Source organism: Balaenoptera ricei, chromosome 19, assembly GCF_028023285.1.
Source record: "Balaenoptera ricei isolate mBalRic1 chromosome 19, mBalRic1.hap2, whole genome shotgun sequence".
Classification (NCBI taxonomy): Eukaryota; Metazoa; Chordata; class Mammalia; order Artiodactyla; family Balaenopteridae; genus Balaenoptera; species Balaenoptera ricei.
Window position 1 is genome coordinate 59,357,857 of NC_082657.1, and position 17,138 is coordinate 59,374,994.

The 17,138-nt window shown below is 52.0% G+C and overlaps 1 protein-coding gene across 4 annotated transcripts in view; it reads right to left on the reverse strand.

The window, feature by feature from the left end:
- Window positions 1–336: 336 nt before the first annotated feature.
- Window positions 337–17,138, reverse strand: part of MBTPS1 (membrane bound transcription factor peptidase, site 1) — a 50,023-nt gene continuing 33,221 nt past the window's right edge. For all 4 annotated transcript variants that reach the window (XM_059903679.1, XM_059903680.1, XM_059903678.1 and 1 more), the window contains 11 exons: window positions 14,758–14,946; window positions 14,153–14,325; window positions 13,550–13,665; window positions 12,917–13,073; window positions 12,046–12,170; window positions 11,267–11,344; window positions 8,598–8,738; window positions 6,641–6,772; window positions 5,657–5,783; window positions 2,337–2,467; window positions 337–1,155 (listed from right to left, as the gene is read on the reverse strand). In XM_059903679.1, the coding sequence (XP_059759662.1) occupies window positions 959–1,155; window positions 2,337–2,467; window positions 5,657–5,783; window positions 6,641–6,772; window positions 8,598–8,738; window positions 11,267–11,344; window positions 12,046–12,170; window positions 12,917–13,073; window positions 13,550–13,665; window positions 14,153–14,325; window positions 14,758–14,946 (1,566 nt within the window). In that variant the 3' untranslated portion in view covers window positions 337–958. The remainder of the gene's footprint in view (window positions 1,156–2,336; window positions 2,468–5,656; window positions 5,784–6,640; window positions 6,773–8,597; window positions 8,739–11,266; window positions 11,345–12,045; window positions 12,171–12,916; window positions 13,074–13,549; window positions 13,666–14,152; window positions 14,326–14,757; window positions 14,947–17,138) is intronic.

Consider the following 17,138-nt stretch of genomic DNA (forward strand, 5'->3'; position numbering starts at 1 on the left):
TATGAAATGTTCAGATTAGGCAAATTCATAGAGACAGCAAATCAGTGGTTGCCTGGGGCTGTGGGAGGAGGGAATAGAGGTTGACTGGCTGCTGGGTAGGAGGTTTCTTTTGGAGGCGATGAAAATGTTCTGGAATTATAGCGGTGATGGTTGCACAACCTTGGAATATACTAAAAACCACTGAACTGTACACTTTTAAACACAATTTTTTTTTTTAAACAGAATTTTGTAAGACGTGAATTACACCTCAAAAAAATATTTAACAGGCTGACTCAGAACCCATTCCAGGTTGTCATCAAAGAGAAATGCACAGGCGGGCAAGAGCCCATTACACACTTTTTAGCTTCATACAGGTAATGCGTATTTATTGAAAATTTTCTTCACCAACAAAGGTGAAATCAAGACCCAAATTACAAAACACGATGGCAGTTGATACTTATAAAAATAAAGCGAAGGGCTATGTTTCACAGATTTGTGCAAGTTTCTTTCAAAATCTGTCTGTCCTCTCATCAAAAAGGAGATCATGGCATCTGTGTTATTCCTCATGATGTAATAGTAAAAAACTGCGTTCCGTTGACAAAAAAAATAGCTTTGCTTCCATACAGCACAAGTCTTTAAAGTGACTTTTCCCCAACAATAAATATAGAAAATAGCCTTTATGGAGCACGTCTAGCTTGGTCAGAGCCGTTTCCTCCCCGACAGCCTTTAGAAGTTGTCCGAGTCTTTGGTGCACGGGCGGCCGGCGAGGTCTGACTCCAGGCTGCCCTGCGGGGCCCTCCGGCGGCCCCGCGCCCCGCACGACACACCGCGAGCCTGCGCTCCTCGCCGGGGGAGGCCCGCTCAGCACAGGCTCGCAGAGCGTTTCGGGCAGGGGGCCCCCGGGAGCCCACGGCTCCGCCGGCCCGCCTAGGCCACCCTCGAAGGCGCTCCCCGGCGCTCACAGCCAGCCGGGCCGACGTCACACCGAGGGGGCCTTTGGCGGGTGAACCTGCTGCACGAGCTGTGGGCGCTTCACCCTGGGCTTCCTCCGCTTTGGCCTGCTCTTGGCCTTGTTGATCTGCACCACGAAGAAGGCCAGGACCACCATGGCCCCCAGGAAGGCGAAGACGGGAATGGTCTGGCCCACCTCCTGGTTGTAGCGGCCAGGCATGATCCCTGCAGGAGGACAGCGGGGGACGGTCAGCCCACACGGCCGCGACCTCTGTGCCTACGCGACGAGCTGGGCTCGTAGTGACCCAGAGAAAGAACGAGAGAGAAGTGCGTCCAAACTCTCAGAGGAGGGCTTCCTGGGGCGGAGGGTGGGGTGTGAGGTCTCCGCCCTGCCTCCCCACCTGTGCTCCCTCAGAAGCCAGCGTCGCCCTTCTGCTGCCGCGGATAATCTGCAACGGGGGCGCCCTATCTCTGTTTTCATGAAAACCATGGAAGACGGACAAGTCTAGGCGCTGGTGTTACACTAGCTGGACGGGGGGAAGAGGGAGGCGGCCTGGCGGGGAGGTGAGGACGGCCGGCCATGCTTCCGCCGCTGGGAAGGCCTCCCGCAGATGGGACACGTGGTTGGGAACTGAGAGTGGCCATCGGAGGAACCTGGGTTTGTGCTGTCACACGGCTCTGTAACTGAGTGATGCTGGGGTTCCAGAACTAACCTTCATCAGTGCACCCCGGGACCTGTAGGCAAGGCCCTCAGGAGCTTGACATCAGCACACAAAGTCCCCAGGGTTGGACCACGTGGGCCAGGGTACCCCTTCCTGATCCCCGGAGCTCCTGGCCAATTCTTAACACCAGGAGAAGTGCCCCTGGGGAGCTGTAAACTCGTGCAAGAGCACAAGGGCTTCTGGAACGGAAGAGGAGCCCACACTCTGGAATGACTTGGTCCAATCATCCCAGATAAAGGACAACCTGTCCCCGACAGTCCGGTGAGGCCAAAGCCATTATCTGGCTGGTTGGGGGGACCATTTGATGTCACTTGGGGTGAGGGACACCCCACATTTAACTGAGAATCTCAGCTCAGGGAAGTCCCATCCTAGGGGGGTCGGGGCAGAGAATTGGTGAAGACGTCTGGGTTGAGGGTTCAGGGGCCATGCTGTGACAGATGGACATCATAAAAGAAATTCTAATTTGAAAATTCAAGTAGAATTTTCTAAGAGACGACAACATGTTAATCCTTTAGGTCTGCTTTTGGCCTTGTTGACTTGTACCACGAAGAAAGCCAGGACCCCCGTGGTGCCAGGAAGGCAGAGACACGAACAGCCTGGCCCACCTCCTGGGGGACGGAGGGAGGCTCTTTTGAACAAACCATAGTATGATTCAGCCCAATAGCGAAACGCTGAAGAACTGACCTCCAGGAATGTCCCAGGCTCCACTCTCTCCCGGAGACAAGGGCCTCACTTGAGGGCGATTTGGTCGGAAGCTGGGTACCACCACCTTGTCCAGGTCGATGGAGAGTAGCTTCTGGTGTTTCCAAAGATTACTTCAGGAAAACGGATTCAAACAAAATACAAATAAGCAACTGTACTGGCCCAAGGAAGCTGAGCCAATCCCTGAGAAGTAGAAAGTGATTTAAACATTAACGTGAAACGATGTCCCATCTACGTCTACCTAAACACAACTGTGGACAACTGGAAGCGCACTTCCAGGTCCCAAGACAAGAACGCCAAGTAAAGTCCGTACACACAAGATCAGTTCTAGAGGGTTTACACCACCAGCAACTCGAGCTTGCCTTGGCCTAAACCAGAAACGTCACCCGGCAGAAGGAGAGAAAACTGCACGTAACCTCTGAAAGGAGCCGGCAGATGCAGGTGAGTGGACACGGCCCGGCTGGAAGGTGCGCAGTCTCCACCGCGAGGCAGGAGAGCCGTGGGCACGGCTCTCTGACGGACGCAAACCACGGCGGCAAAGGGGGCAGACCTGGTGCCAGGGGCCAGCCGTCACCTTGGTCCTCAAGGACACCACTCTCAGGAGGCAGAACAAGGCAGACACACAAGTAACCGAGGCGCGGACAGAAACCATGGGAATAAAGGAATGAGCATCTGCCTAACCTGCAGGGCCACAGTGATGAAGAAAGGAAACATATGTGCTTTGCAGAATGTACTGGACTTGCTACGATGGCACCGTTATTCATATCACTAGTTCTAAGATCTGAAGAAGAACTTGTTCAGGCCAATACAACTTGTAACTGAGGAAGAGAGGCTGGTATACTGCCAAGAGCAGCCTGGGAAGACACAGAGATTAGAGCAAAGAGTGCGAATGGAAAATCTGAAGACTGCTGTGGCTAAAATCAGGGAAAAGAATAAAATATGCTTGCAAATTATGAACTCGCCATTTTTCCGCTTCTCATTCATTTGGAAATTGCTGGCCCATCTCTCACTTTGGCCAAGAGAGAGCAAAGAGTTCAGTTCTATCAGCAATCAGGATGAAGGTCAGCAGGAAGCCGACAGACACTGGCTCTGTAAAGAGGTTTTCCGAGCAGGAAACAGATAAGCTGCTATCTTGCCCGTCCAACTGGGCAACTGCTCGGAAAATGCCGAGTATTATAACCTGTTCTATTTTATATAATCTAACTTTACTTTTCAGGTTTAATCAGTCTGAAAATTAAACTGACAATGCTAAGTTACAGAATCAATGACATTTAAGCTTTATAACCCTGCAGGTGAATATACATGGGGCTGTATGTTAATTCTCACGGTCCTTTCCTGTTCTGGAATTTAATTACCTGGCAGTGGCCCCTTCTCGTTGAGCAGACGGGGTGACAGTGCACCACGTTATCATTTGAGAATTTCACAATGTCCCGATGGGAGGACAGAAGGTTAGCCTCACCCAGGGGCTCCTTACAGGTCGAACATTCCTGCAACTGCTCCGGGTACGGATGCCTGACGCCCAGGAACGACACCGGGAAATGAGTCCTGGTTTCAGGAACGGAGTGGCCGCCTGCACTCAGTGCTGGGCTGACGGAGCCTGAGCCTTTCCAGGGCTCTCTGACACTGTCTCGCGTCGCTTCAGAGATTCAGAATCTAGACCTAGATCTAGGTCGATGAGAACGGAGAACAATTTTCACCAAGAGATACAGGTGACGCCTGGTGGGTGTATTAAGAAGGAAGTCTTGGGAGTGACAGTGAAAGTCAAGTTCTAGGAGCTGCACAGCATCAGCACCCTCGACGGGCCAGGCCGGGCCTTGAGGCGTCGTTCGATGGGGACGCGCAGACGCCAAGGACACTGTTATCTGTTCTCAGCGTCCTGAGCAGCTCCGCGGAGAGTAACGGGGTTTCAGGGACCTCTGCCAACAGCCCCTGCCCGCTGGGCGTGGACTGCCGACCACAGCTGGAGTTCAAGTCTGGTTTGAATACTAGGTTGATGACAGGTTATAAATGAATGAGATGTAAAAATGGAATCTTATCAGAAACTAAAAAACGGTGGCATGGTAACTGAAATGGAAAAGTACTCAGTAATTAAAGTTTCAGGACCAGAAGTGCCGCCAGAGTAGAGAGCGTGAAGAATCTACAGTCCTGCTTCCCATCGAGCAGGTTCGGAAGAGGACGTGTTCATCACTCACTGAGTGGTGGCGCGCTCAGTGCTCTGCTCAGGACGACAGCAAAGCACAGGAAGCTTCGGGGCCTCCTGCAGGCAGCCCCCTCTTCGGGGCTCACAATGCAGACAGTGGCCCCCCGTGCCCTGCCACACACACCCCGACACCTGTACACACGGAGACCCACACGAAGCGGGCAGGCTGGTGCGGGAGAGAAGGCAGGGCCCCCCCCCCCCGCCCCGAGGGGAACCTGCCGCGTGCGTGAGGTGTGCTGCCCGTGAGGGGAAACAGCTGCTCGCGGCGTCGCTCAGGGGACCAGGAGCCAAGGGGTTGGGACTGCCCCCACAGCCACGCCCAGAACACGCGCCCCTGCGTCACCGTACCAGGACCTCAAATCTCCTCACCAGAGCAGGAGATTGTCCTGCTGGGGCCAGGCATGGCCAGGAGAGAAACAGGGAGAGGGACTGATCTAGAGAAAACCTGGAACCAGCGGCCTGAGCTGGCTCTTCTGCCCGAACAGAAAAACAGCAGGGGTCACTCAATTTTTGGCTTCTGAAAGGAAACGACAGAAATGAAGAGGCTGAGCTTGACAGATGGAGAAGCAGGCAGATCAACAGCGTCTGCGCCTGTCATGGTAAGAGGTCCCTTTACCAGGGACGACACTCAGCCCAGGGTGAGGGCACAGACGCAACTCCGGGCCCGGCGACAGGCCAGAACCCAGATCTACTCCTGAAGTCTCTGCCCCCGGGTGTGACACAGAAAGACCCTGTCTGTATCCCAGAATCAACACCGCACATGGGGAGCGCTCAACTCCCGAACCTCGAACTAAAGGAGCCAGAGCTTCCCTTCAAGGGGACATCACTGTCAGATGACAAGCTTTTTAACCAAGAGCCAACCAAACCTAACGGGAGGCTGATTACCCAAAGCACTTTTATGCAGGATATCACCAGGGTGCATAACTCTGAAGGTCAATACGGGAGTCACTAATTTAAAAAACCATCACAAAGTGACAAGCTAGACTTGATTATTCGATAATGATGTCAGTAAAATTCCATTCCCTCTTGTTAAAAAAAAAAAAAAAAAAGGCAATGAATCATAAACCCAGCAGAAGGAGTGGAAAAGCACAGCGTCACCAACCTGGGAGCCGTCTCATTCAAGGGCTGCGGCTTGGCCCACGACAGGTGCGGACAGGCCGGCAGCGCCCGGGGCTCAGGGCCTCCCAGCCGGGCCTCAAGGACCTTGGAGTACCGGTGCAGGTGGTTCCCTGGGCAGCACCCATGCCGACACCCGGGCCATCGTTGTTAAGAAGATGCAGGGGAAGAACAAGGCTTCATTAGTTGTCTGTCTGCGTCCCGGCCGTCAGGCCCGCTACACGCGCTTCTCGCCCGTCTGCCAGGTGCTCAGGGGCGAGGCCTGGCTGCTGCCGAGCGTGAGCGAACACACCAGGACAGCCGTCCCCTCTCACGTGGCCACGCTGCACACACGGCAGCGGCCGGGCCGCCTCACGGACCGTAACTACACGCACGAGGCTATACTCGAGGAGTCTGACCTGTAGATACACTTCGTGGAAACAGCTTTCTCTTCTCAAATGTTTAATGCTCAGGCCAAAAAGAAAATCTGCGTTTTCAAAATTCAAAATTCCTTTTGCTTCTCATATCTGTGCCGTCCTTTACTGCAGCCAAGGCCCACATGCGGCTACTGAGCGACTGAGAGGGTGGGTGTCGCATGTTTAAATAACAGCGCTCTGGTGAATGGGGCTGAAGAGTTTTATCACAATGAACTTAACCTGTTCCTTTTTAGTCCTTAAACGCGGCTACTGGGAAGTTCAGAACCAACCGCGGCTCGCACCGAGCGTCCAGGGACAGCCTGGGAGGAGGGGGCTCGGGCTGCGCGGCCACGGGGCCGTCACCCGCCAGGCGAGCTGGGGCCCTGTCTCTTCTGTGAACCGGAAAGAAGTACCTATTTTCAAGGGTCCCGAGAGGGCTTAGAGAGTAATCCCCGTGAGCAGCCCCAGCCTGGCGCCCGGTACCTAGAGAGCGCTCAGAACTGCCGGCCGCTCCTCCCAAGAGCCCGTCTCGTGGGACGACACGGGCGGGGGCGGGCACCCCCGCGGCCACTCACCTTCCATCCTCTCCGGAGCCACCGAGTGCGCCCCGCTGGGGGGGCGCTGCCGAGCCCCCGAGTGGCTGAGGCTGGGGGGCGTCACCCCGTACGACGTGAACTGCAGGAGCGCATCCAGGAGCCAGAAGCAGTCTGCGGGTTCAGCAACAGGCTGCTTAGCAACTAGATCTGTTTACAGCGACCTCTACAGGAAAATCAAAGCTGGCCCCCCGAACAAGGGGGAAACGGGACGGCAGAAGGTCGGGTCCCAGTACAGCCCTGTCTGTGGGACACTCGCGTCCTTCACGGTCATCGGCAGCCCACGCGGGCCTCACTCCCAGCCCCCAGGCGCCCCTCGGGTCTGGGTTCCTCACGACAAGGACGGAAGGGGCTCCTGCAGGGACGGTGGGACCACGTGCCACCACAGAGAGCAGAACCGCCCGGAGATCGGGGGTCCGCGAGAGAGGAGGGGAGAACCGGGCACCAAAGCTCTCGCCAACACCCGCAGGCTGTCCTGGGGGAGGGATCTAGATTTTCAGGTGAGGGTAGAGCCAGGACCACCGGGTGCACGCCACAGGGAGGTGGGTTCAAGGTCAACGCCAAGTACAAAGTCTAGCAGTCTGGGCCGCCCTGAGTCAGTGGGCCCCGACCACAAAGTAGGAAAGCTGAAAACGGTCAGTTATTTGGGGGGTCATCCCAGGGGGCCTAGGTGCTGGGCTGCACTCAACCAGCCTCCGTCACGGGGCCACACGGACGGATCCTTCCTATCAGGAGATGAGGGGCTGCACTGACTTTAAACCTGGGACCGCTGCTCCCCAGCTGCCACCGCCCCGCATCCCATCAACACCAGCGCAGGCGGGATGAGGGTCGCAGAGAGGGGACGGCAGGACGCACTTGTCTCCCGACGGAGCAGCCAGTCAAGTGCTGCCAGCCCCAAAAGCTCCTCCAGGCGGACACGGGAAGTGTAAGGACCAGGACAGTCTCTCAGGCATTTACCGTTTTAACAAAGACTCACCAGAGATCTCAGGTCTTAAAAGACAATCTCTGTAGAAATAAAACATTAATCTTCTTTCAACTATGACTTTAACCCTCACTTTTGATTTTTAAAAAAAAAACGTTCTATGGATTTATGTGAAATGCTAGGAACGTAGTCACTTAACCTTCACATCACAGAGAGAGAGGGAGGGAGAGAGAGAGGGGGACGGACACAGCGCAGACGCCCAGCTCACGCTCCAGCCGCCTCGGCCCCTCCCGTGAAGCCTGGTCACTGCCTGCACGTGAAGACCCGACTCCCCCAGCCCCTCCTGCCCGCCGTCCTCAGGGACCTGAAAGACTAGGTTCTGGTCCTGGTCTGGTCATCATCTCACCAGCAAAGAGACCGAACACTTGCACCCGTCCGTGCCTCCTTTACAAAATGAGAAAAATGAAAGTCTTTGGCCAAGCTCAAACCCCCAGATCTGACGGTGCATCGAGAGATGCCGAGGAAGAGGAGGGGCGCTAAGGACCAGCTGCCCCTCTCTGCCCCCACCTCACACCCAGCGATGATACCAAGCACCCCTCACGAGGGCCGAAACTCCCGAGTCTGGGATGAGGGCCAAGTGCTGGAAGAGGGTGGGTCAGACCTGAGAGGGGGCCTGCGCAGCAGTGCCAGGGACACAGCCTCCAGAGAGGGACGCCAGGGAGGGCAGAGACCGGGTAAACTGGCCTCCCCACCGAAACACGGGGGGCCTGGCCTCCGCCGGCCCCAGCGCAACGAGCGTGGAGGGGAAGGCAGCACAGCCTGCGAGCGCGCTTTTGCTTTGCTTATGAAACACGCCCAGCCCGAGATGCCTATCAAAACATCCCAAGCACCTGGCTCACCTGAGCAGCCTCTAGTACCAGCATCTCATGGGTGCCTGTCCAGGGACAAGGGGGAGAAGGGGCAGGAACCGCAAAGCCACCAAGGCCCACCCGCTGCGGCCGCGCCGGCACTTCTCACCCTTCTGCCGGTGACTGTCATCCAAGCAATTGGAGTCTCCGTACAGCACGATCCGGCCTCCACCCTCAGCCGGGATCTGATACAGCCCCAAAATGGGGACGTCTTCAACAACCGCCGTTTCCTGCTTTAAGACCTCCAATCCTGAAACAACACAACAGAAACAGCAGTGAGAAGTTCTGTGGAGGAACGAACAATTTTCCAGTTGCCCCTCACCTTTAGTACACATGACCCCCCCTGCAAAAAAAAAAACCCACAGCAAAATCTAATAATCACAACAGTGCCAACTTTTAGGATAAGAAAACAACATATAAAGTGCCACTAATTTGGGCTGTAGCAAAATTCACATGTGTGTATACGTATATTCCCATAACTCTCCTTTTCCATTTTCACTTGAAATGGTGGTACATAGTATTCACAATCCTAGAGGCGTTGCTTCTCCCTTTTTATCCGCCAAACCCAAATTTTTGTCTCTTCTTATTATGCTGAGAGGCTTATGTCTTCGGACCACACACACAAGGGGCAGCTCCTGCTCAACACACAGGTACCTCTGTGGACACAGTTATATACACTGGTGCCCAGGCTTCATGCTTAATAACTGAAAGCTAGGACAACCAGAACTAATTTTTAGAACATACGCCCACGTAGTTTTAGTTCAGATTTAAGGTATTTGTTACAGGAATCTCATAAATACAGTACAAACGCTCCCACAGCAGAGACTTCTCACCTCTGCCCAGACAGACAACACAATTTACAACGCTGACCACATCAAGAAGCCAACAGCGCACAGATGCCACGGGAGCAACCGCTCGACGGCGACACCGTCACATAATCAAAGTCTCCAGCCCTGAGGCAGACGCATCCCGCACGCTGGAGACGGCACACGTCTGCACCAGGATCCAGCATCGACTGCGCTGGTCACATCTAAAACGCCTGTGGCTCTAAAAATGCAGCGCTTCCTGCTCTCTACGGATAATCCCACTAGGAACTGAGTGGAAGGGAAAACAGGGTTTTCTTTGTCGGGAGGGAGAGACACGGCAGTAAAACAGATGAAGTGGGGAAAGTGCACACAGCATTGCCACTTGGCCTCGTGGTTTGACAGAGTTTTGTTTCTGACAATAGGGTCCTTTTTGATCCAGCGTAACCCAGATTTTCAAATTCCTATTTTGTACCCAAAAGATTACTCAACTTAAAGCCTGTTTGGAAATAAAAAGTCCCTTAAAAAGGATTCCCAGGTAATTAATTTTTATTTTCAGACTAGCAGAACACCAAAATAAAAGTATGCACCCTTAAACCTACTTTTGATTCCTCTCCCCCCCCAGAAAAGGAGCTACCAGATGGCAACAAGTTGACAAGGAGACCACGGCCTTCACCCCAGGGGAGTTTCTAGAAGCAACACTGCCCTGTGAGCAACGGATCTCAGGAAGAATTACTAACCCACGGTAAACTGTGCCAGCGGACTGGGAAGAGAGGATCATTTACGTTCTTAAAGTTAAAATATACCCTTATGAACACAGAACTACTTACTGACTGACTCTGCCCTGACTGGAAGGAAAGAGCCCCTTCCAGGCAACACAGAAGTAAATTCTACCTTGCAGACACAAACCGATGAGTGAGAAATCCTGACTTCTTGTCATTTTCAACTAGGGAAACTGTCCCCGACCTCCAATTACAGAAAATGACAAACTTCACAAGGAAGGGGGCCTTCCATTCTGAAATAGCAAATATCAACTTGCACGAGGAAATGGATCCAGCCTGAATGTTTCCGTGAGCCCATCACATTGGTCATGGAATACTCTCTCACAGCCTCGTACAGGCGAGAGGGACACATGGTGCGGAACCCTGGCTCTGGAGGGCGGGGCCGGGGGAAGAGCACCCTGGGCAGGACGGGGGCGGCGGCCGCCTTCGGGGAGGGCAGAGGCAGCCCGGGGCACCCCGCTCCTCCCGCACCCCGGTTTCCTCAGCGCACTCAGCAGTGTCACAGGTACTGATGCCAGGGGACGTGGCATCGTTTGCCTTCCTAGGTGATGGCTGTCTGTAGTAAAAAGGCAAAACTGAAAGTAACGACCTTTCTTCCCTTCTAATTCTTCAGGGAATTTTAGGAGATGACTGTAATATTCTTTGTTTACACAGTTAAGAAGTTCAAAGCACAGTCAACATTTTTCTAAAATTTTAGTAATCTGGCAATCACAGAGCAGAACAATTCATAGATAGTAACAAAAATTTCAAGCAACTTTGAAGATAGTCTTAAAAAAAAACCCTACAAATATTCAAAAGCCCCTCTTCTCCTGTAGGAAAGTCAACTAATTTTGCAGTGGTCACTACACACATATTCCAATCAGTAGCAAGAGACTGTCTTATCTTTCTGTGTATCCCCCAGAACATATTACACAAGACGTCTCACCTGAAGTGCCATACACATACTGCAAAGAATTTTTTAAAAATCCGAACTGCTAATGGGTACGGGGTTTCTTTTCTGGTGATGAAAGTGTTCTGGAATTAGATGGTGGTGATGACTGCACAACTTGTGAAAACAGTAAAAATCACTGACCTGCACACTTTAAAAGGGTGAATGTTATGGTAGGTGAATTATACATGTAATAAAACTGTGATTAAAAAATTTGAAAGAAAGAAAAAGGGAACCCAGAAAGTATACGAACGGCATTCCTTACCTTGGTCCTTAAATGTCTGTGTTATCACTATGCCATCTTCTGGAAATTTAGCAATGCTGCACCCCGACGCGTAATACACTAGAAAACAGTTGTTCAAAGTTACAACCTAGAAACACTGAATGCTTTCATCAGCAGCTACTCACTTACTGCAGATGCAATCTGTAGACATCATGTATTTTCTAAAGCTGTTTCTAAGCTTAAGGGAGGAGCTGCTGTTACTGCCTGGTCGCACAAACTGCAGGGAATTACCTCAAAATTCAAGCTGAATTATTCTACTAATCTAAGGTTTCTGGGTAGATTTTAGGAATTGGAGCTGTCAGACTTGGGGACGACCTAAGTCAGGATAAGCAGAGTTAGCGACTATAACGTTCAAGACATTGTTTTAGAAACTAGCCACCAAAATGAAAGGGGGCAGGGGGACTTCTCAAATGAGAGATGCAATTATTTCATAAACAGAATTTATACATTATCAGGGGCCTGGGGGGTATGACCTATTTGGGAACATACAGGACACAAAGAACCTTATAGGTGGTACCAGAGTTAGGAATGCTCGCAGGAAGTATTTTCATTTTAAAAATCTGGACAAAAACCAGGGTTAACACCCAGTGTTACAGGTGTCCTTTGTGAAGACACTGAACAGTTCTCTCCACAGACCCTGCTTACTTAGGTGATATCACATCACTCTCTCTCTCTGAAACTTAGACTTCAAAGACGCACGGCTTCTGCTTGCCCATCTCTGGGAATGATGAGCCCTACTAAAAACAAACACAAAACCTTACTGTCATGGTTTGCCAAGGTAAAGTCCCCCTCGTACAGGCCATCGCTGAATCCCATGTTCCAGACCGAGAGCAGCTCATTCAGGGCTGGGATGTTGGCTCCTCCGGTGTCCGGCATCCACCACTGCCTGTGAAAGTGATAGGGACTTAGTGAAGGATTAAAGCGTCCCACAAACGCTTGATATTTTTGTCACAAAGCTGACTTCTCCCACCGGAGTCCAGTCCCTCCACACTAGGTTTCAGCTAAAAACGAGCCTAACTGCCTGGGCTTGACTAACATTACAACGTAAACGCTCCTGCCGGTGTGCAGAATAAATCAGAGCTCAATTTATTTCATGAAACGCACCACATTTCACATAAACGCACTGCACAGAGAGCCTAGACCTTGAGAGGATCAGTAAAGGAAGAAAGAAGCTTATGAAGTTCAAGCCACAGACTCTAAAGAAAGAACATACATCATAAGGATGAGATACTCATAACACGCTGGGAATTCTTCATCGATAAGCAATCTACTGGAAGGTTTCTTTAAAAATAACTGTTTTCTTGGTGCACTTAAATGTATACAGATTCGGTAAAGGAGAGGTGGGAGAGCGGAAAAGAACTTAACAGAAATTTAAAGCCAAAGTGTCTAAGATCAACAAGGACAAGGAACCCTTTCAGTCAGAACTTGGGTCAACGAGCAGTTTACTTCCTTCACAGGCAACTTTCAAGAACATGTCCGCCAATGCAGAGAGAGCTTGCCCTCACCAGGCGTCGGAACCGGACGGCCGAAAAGACCACCGACAGGCCAAACGATCACTTTACGTCTTTGCTGGGGGGAATTTAATTCCCAGAAAGTCAGATTTCTCATGCAAATAGCAATTCGTATCAGTACCTCGTGTTCTCATCGTAAAACTTGACCTTCCTCATCACGGACGTGTTGTACCAGTCGCTGAAGACGATGAGCGAGAGGCCGCTGTCCACGTCCCTCCGGAGCTTGGCCGCCTCCTCGGGGAAGTACTCCTCCTCGCTATCCACCATGAGCAACGTTCCTGCGGGAGAGAGCGCCAGGGTGAGCACGGCCACCGCCCCCACAGGACCGCGCCGCTTCAGGAGCACGGCGCTGCGCTGGCCTCGACTACTCCGGTGACCGGCTGCTCGTACTCTGGTCTGTGCCCTGCTCCGCTTTAGAAGGGGTGAAAGAGAAAGGATCAGGGCCCAACAGCACGCGGACACCAGCCAGCTGCGGCCTGTTTCACGGGTGGTGCTCTGTGTGAAGGATATTCACTCACCCGAAGAGAAGCAAAATTCTGTGCTAGAGTTACTTTTAATTAAAAAAAATAATATAACAGAAGTGTACAAATGTCCTTGTCCCCAGTGATTCTGAGAGCTTCTTATTTCAGCTGAACGTTAGGAACACGGGCCACTCTCTCTGGTCCTGGCCGCCACTGGCAGCGGGAGACCCTAACCTGCCTCCACCCTTCCCCAGCTGAGCGGGACCGCCGGGCCAGCACCTCGTGTCCCTCACCGTACTGATTAGCGTCAAAGCACGTGAAGGGGGAGCCGAGGACTTCGACGAAGTAGCCCATGCTTCTCAAGTGCTGGTACATGTCCCTGAAGTTGGTGTGGATGTGGTCGCCATTCCTGAAACACAGGAAGCCCGGTACTAAAACCAACAGTCCTCACTCGGAATAAAAGCCGCGTGGCCACAGGGCGCCTTTCTGAAGGAGCAGCTCCACCGCCCACAGAGGCCTGGGAGCCAGTCCACTGGCACGAAAGTCAGCCTTTCAGACCAGCTCTCTCCGGGCTGCATATAAAGTGGGTGATAACAGGAAATGACCTGCGCGGCACACGCACGAAGGAGATAAGATGACGAGAAGGGGTGGCCAAAGAAGTGTTTCGTAAAGGGCACTGAAGCATCACTCTAGCGGTGGCACGGGCGTAAAAGGCCAGCAACCACCTGCACTGGACAAGTTCAGCCTGGCGACGCAGACATGCTGGGAGTGAACCAGGGTGGTCACACACGGGTGACCGCACATCACTGCCACTGATCACCTGTCCTCCTGTCCCAGCCCCGCCGAGGAAGGACAGGGGCAGCAGCGGGGACGGGCCGGGCCTGGCGGCCACTTACCAGTCCAAAGGGTCGTTCTTCATCCTCAGGTTGTCCCTGGGGAAGTAGCCGGGCGGGTAGCGCAGGTTGTGGTACTGGTCCCAGAGAACCCTCTTGCTTCGAGGAGGAGCGGGGATTATCTTCACCTTAATTGGGAGCTTCACCGTTGAAGTCTGTTCTGCACCACTGTTTGACTGAAAAAAATAAAAGGAATTTGAAACGTCCCTTTGGCTCAGAAGAAACCTTCAGGTTTTCAGGTTGGAAACCTCACTTCTATTTATCAATTTAACCCAAACAGAACCCAAGAATTTCTCACAACGACGGTAGGAGAGGACATTCGTGTATCATAATTAATTCCATTCCAATTCTTCTTTTAAGGGTTTCAGAATTCAAATTTAAGGCACCTGGTTCCTAAAAACAACTCGACCGCATAGCATTAGCCCTACTTTTTACAATCACCTGAAGCCTGAAGTTTGGCACAGAACAGCCCACCCACGCCCCGTTCACCAAGCGGGCTGTGACCCCACTGCTCGCCGGGCCGGGACCCCCATGGATGGCGCCTCACACCCCAGCGCCCGGCGCTCAGCCCGCCTCCCCTTCCCCACGAGCCCCCCGCGTGCACGTACGTCCACCTCTGCCGGGGAAGCCACGGTGACCGTGACGTGCCCCTGCGCGACGCCTTCCCAGGAGGCGGCCTGCTTGGTGACGGAGATGGAAATGGCCAGGTAGCCCGACCAAGGCCACAGCACTGAGGAGTAAGAGAAAGCCACCTCGATGCTGTCTCCGTTCTGCGGTAAGTAGGGCTGCCACTCGGGCTGCGGGAGGAAAGAGGCAGAGGCTCAGGTGAGAAGCTCCGTCCTGGTCACCCCCCCGCTCAGCCGGCACCAAGCAGCCCGTGCCCAAGGCCGCCGTGCAGCGCCAGGCCGTCACCCACCGGAGGAGCCTGGGGACACGGCCGCTGACCAACTCCACCTTTAAAGACAAGCTTCCCGCAAGCTTACAAGGAGGCGGGGGGTGCGGACACACACGGTTTGACGGAGAGCTTGTATCTGCAGAGAACTTACAGAAGAGAATAGTCCCAGGTTTGGGGTCAGATCTCAACTGGCTGTACGCTTCACGAATCACGTGACTTGAAAGGAATAACATAATAAAAGGACACGGCTGCACGCTGTCAGCAGTCAGGGTCTGGGCCAGCGACCGGGCTGGCGGAGTGCGCGCGGCGCCCAGGGGACGCGCCGGCCGAGAAGGGGACTGCCCGCCCGCCCGCCGCTCAGGCTTGAGGGAAGGCAAAAGGGAAGCACGAGACGGGAGACGTACATCAGCTCTCACAACGAACCAACGGTTCAAGCTAACCTAAACCACTCACTTCCCTCGCAAGCCAGAGCGCGACATCCTCCCCGCAAGTGAGTCAGCACGTTAAAGAGAACTGTGAGAAAGAAGGAGAATATTCGTAGGGCACAGCATCGCGAACAATGAGGAAGGACCGGGATTTTTAAGAAGTGCTTTTCAGACCACTGGTTAACAACAGAGCAGAAAATTAACTTTTATCCGTCGCTTGTAACACATATCAAGCTAACTCAACACAGATGAAAACATTAAAATTTAACAAGCATAAGAGGAAAGTGAGTAGAAAATAAAATTGAGATTTTTCTTATATTTCTGGAGGGATAAGCTTCTAATTTTTGAAACAGAAGAACTCACAAAAGATGAAAATTCAACTACATGAAAAAGTGAAACTTTTATAGAACCACCCCCCGACCGCCCAAGTTTTTAAACCACCTCTAATATTAAAGAGACAAGAAAACAATAATCTGGGCAATCTTTTTGCATGACACACAACGGTGGCTAATCTCTCTATGAAATGAAGATCTTGTTCAGATTGATAGGGACAACCTAAATTCTAGTGAAAAATGGGCCAAGGAAATGAAACACGAATTCACACAAGAGGAAATACAATCAGTAAACAAACATGCAGATACGTACCTTACAAATCATTAAACAAGGTACCGACTACCCCCTGTAGACTTAAAGTTAAAAGATGAACCACGGAGAAACAAACCAAATGTCCACCGACTGACAAAGCAGGGTCTATCCATACAATGAACCACTATTCAGCCATGAAAAGGAGTGAAGCCCTATACACACTGCAATGCAAATGAGCCTCTTTAAAGATACTACGCTCAGTGAAAGAGGCCAGTCACAAAGCCCACATAACATACCACTCCATTTATAGGAAATGTCCAGAAAAGGTAACTCCATGGAGACAGAAGGGGATTAGGAAATGCCAGGGCCTGGGGGAAGGGGAATGGGAAGTGTTAACAGGGGTTTCTCCTTCAAGTGATGAAAATGTTCTGGAATTATCCAGTATGATGGTTGCATCACTACTTGCGAATATACTAATAACCACTGAGCTGCACAATTTAAAAGGGTGCATTTTATGGCATGTGAATTTTATCTCAATATTTTAAAACCTCATGCAACTGGGAAAAAAAGGACATACCACCAGAGCAGAGACACTACCCCTCTGTACACCATCAGCGGCAGTCTGAGCTGATGCACCTCTTTTGAAAAGAATCTGGTATTACGTACCAAGAGCCATTAATAATGTTCATGCCCTCTCACTTGGGATTCTAATACAGGGAGTTTATGTTAAGAAAATAATTCAGTCTACAAACAATAAATGCTGCAGAGGGTGTGGAGAAAAGGGAACCCTCTTGCACTGTTGGTGGGAATGTAAATTGATACAGCCACTATGGAGAACAGTATGGAGGTTCCTTAAAAAACTAAAAATAGAACTACCATACGACCCAGCAATCCCACTACTGGGCATATACCCTGAGAAAACCATAATTCAAAAAGAGTTATGGGCTTCCCTGGTGGCGCAGTGGTTGAGAATCTGCCTGCCAATGCAGGGGACACGGGTTCGAGCCCTGGTCTGGGAGGATCCCACATGCCGCGGAGCAACTAGGCCCGTGAGCCACAACTACTGAGCCTGCGCATCTGGAGC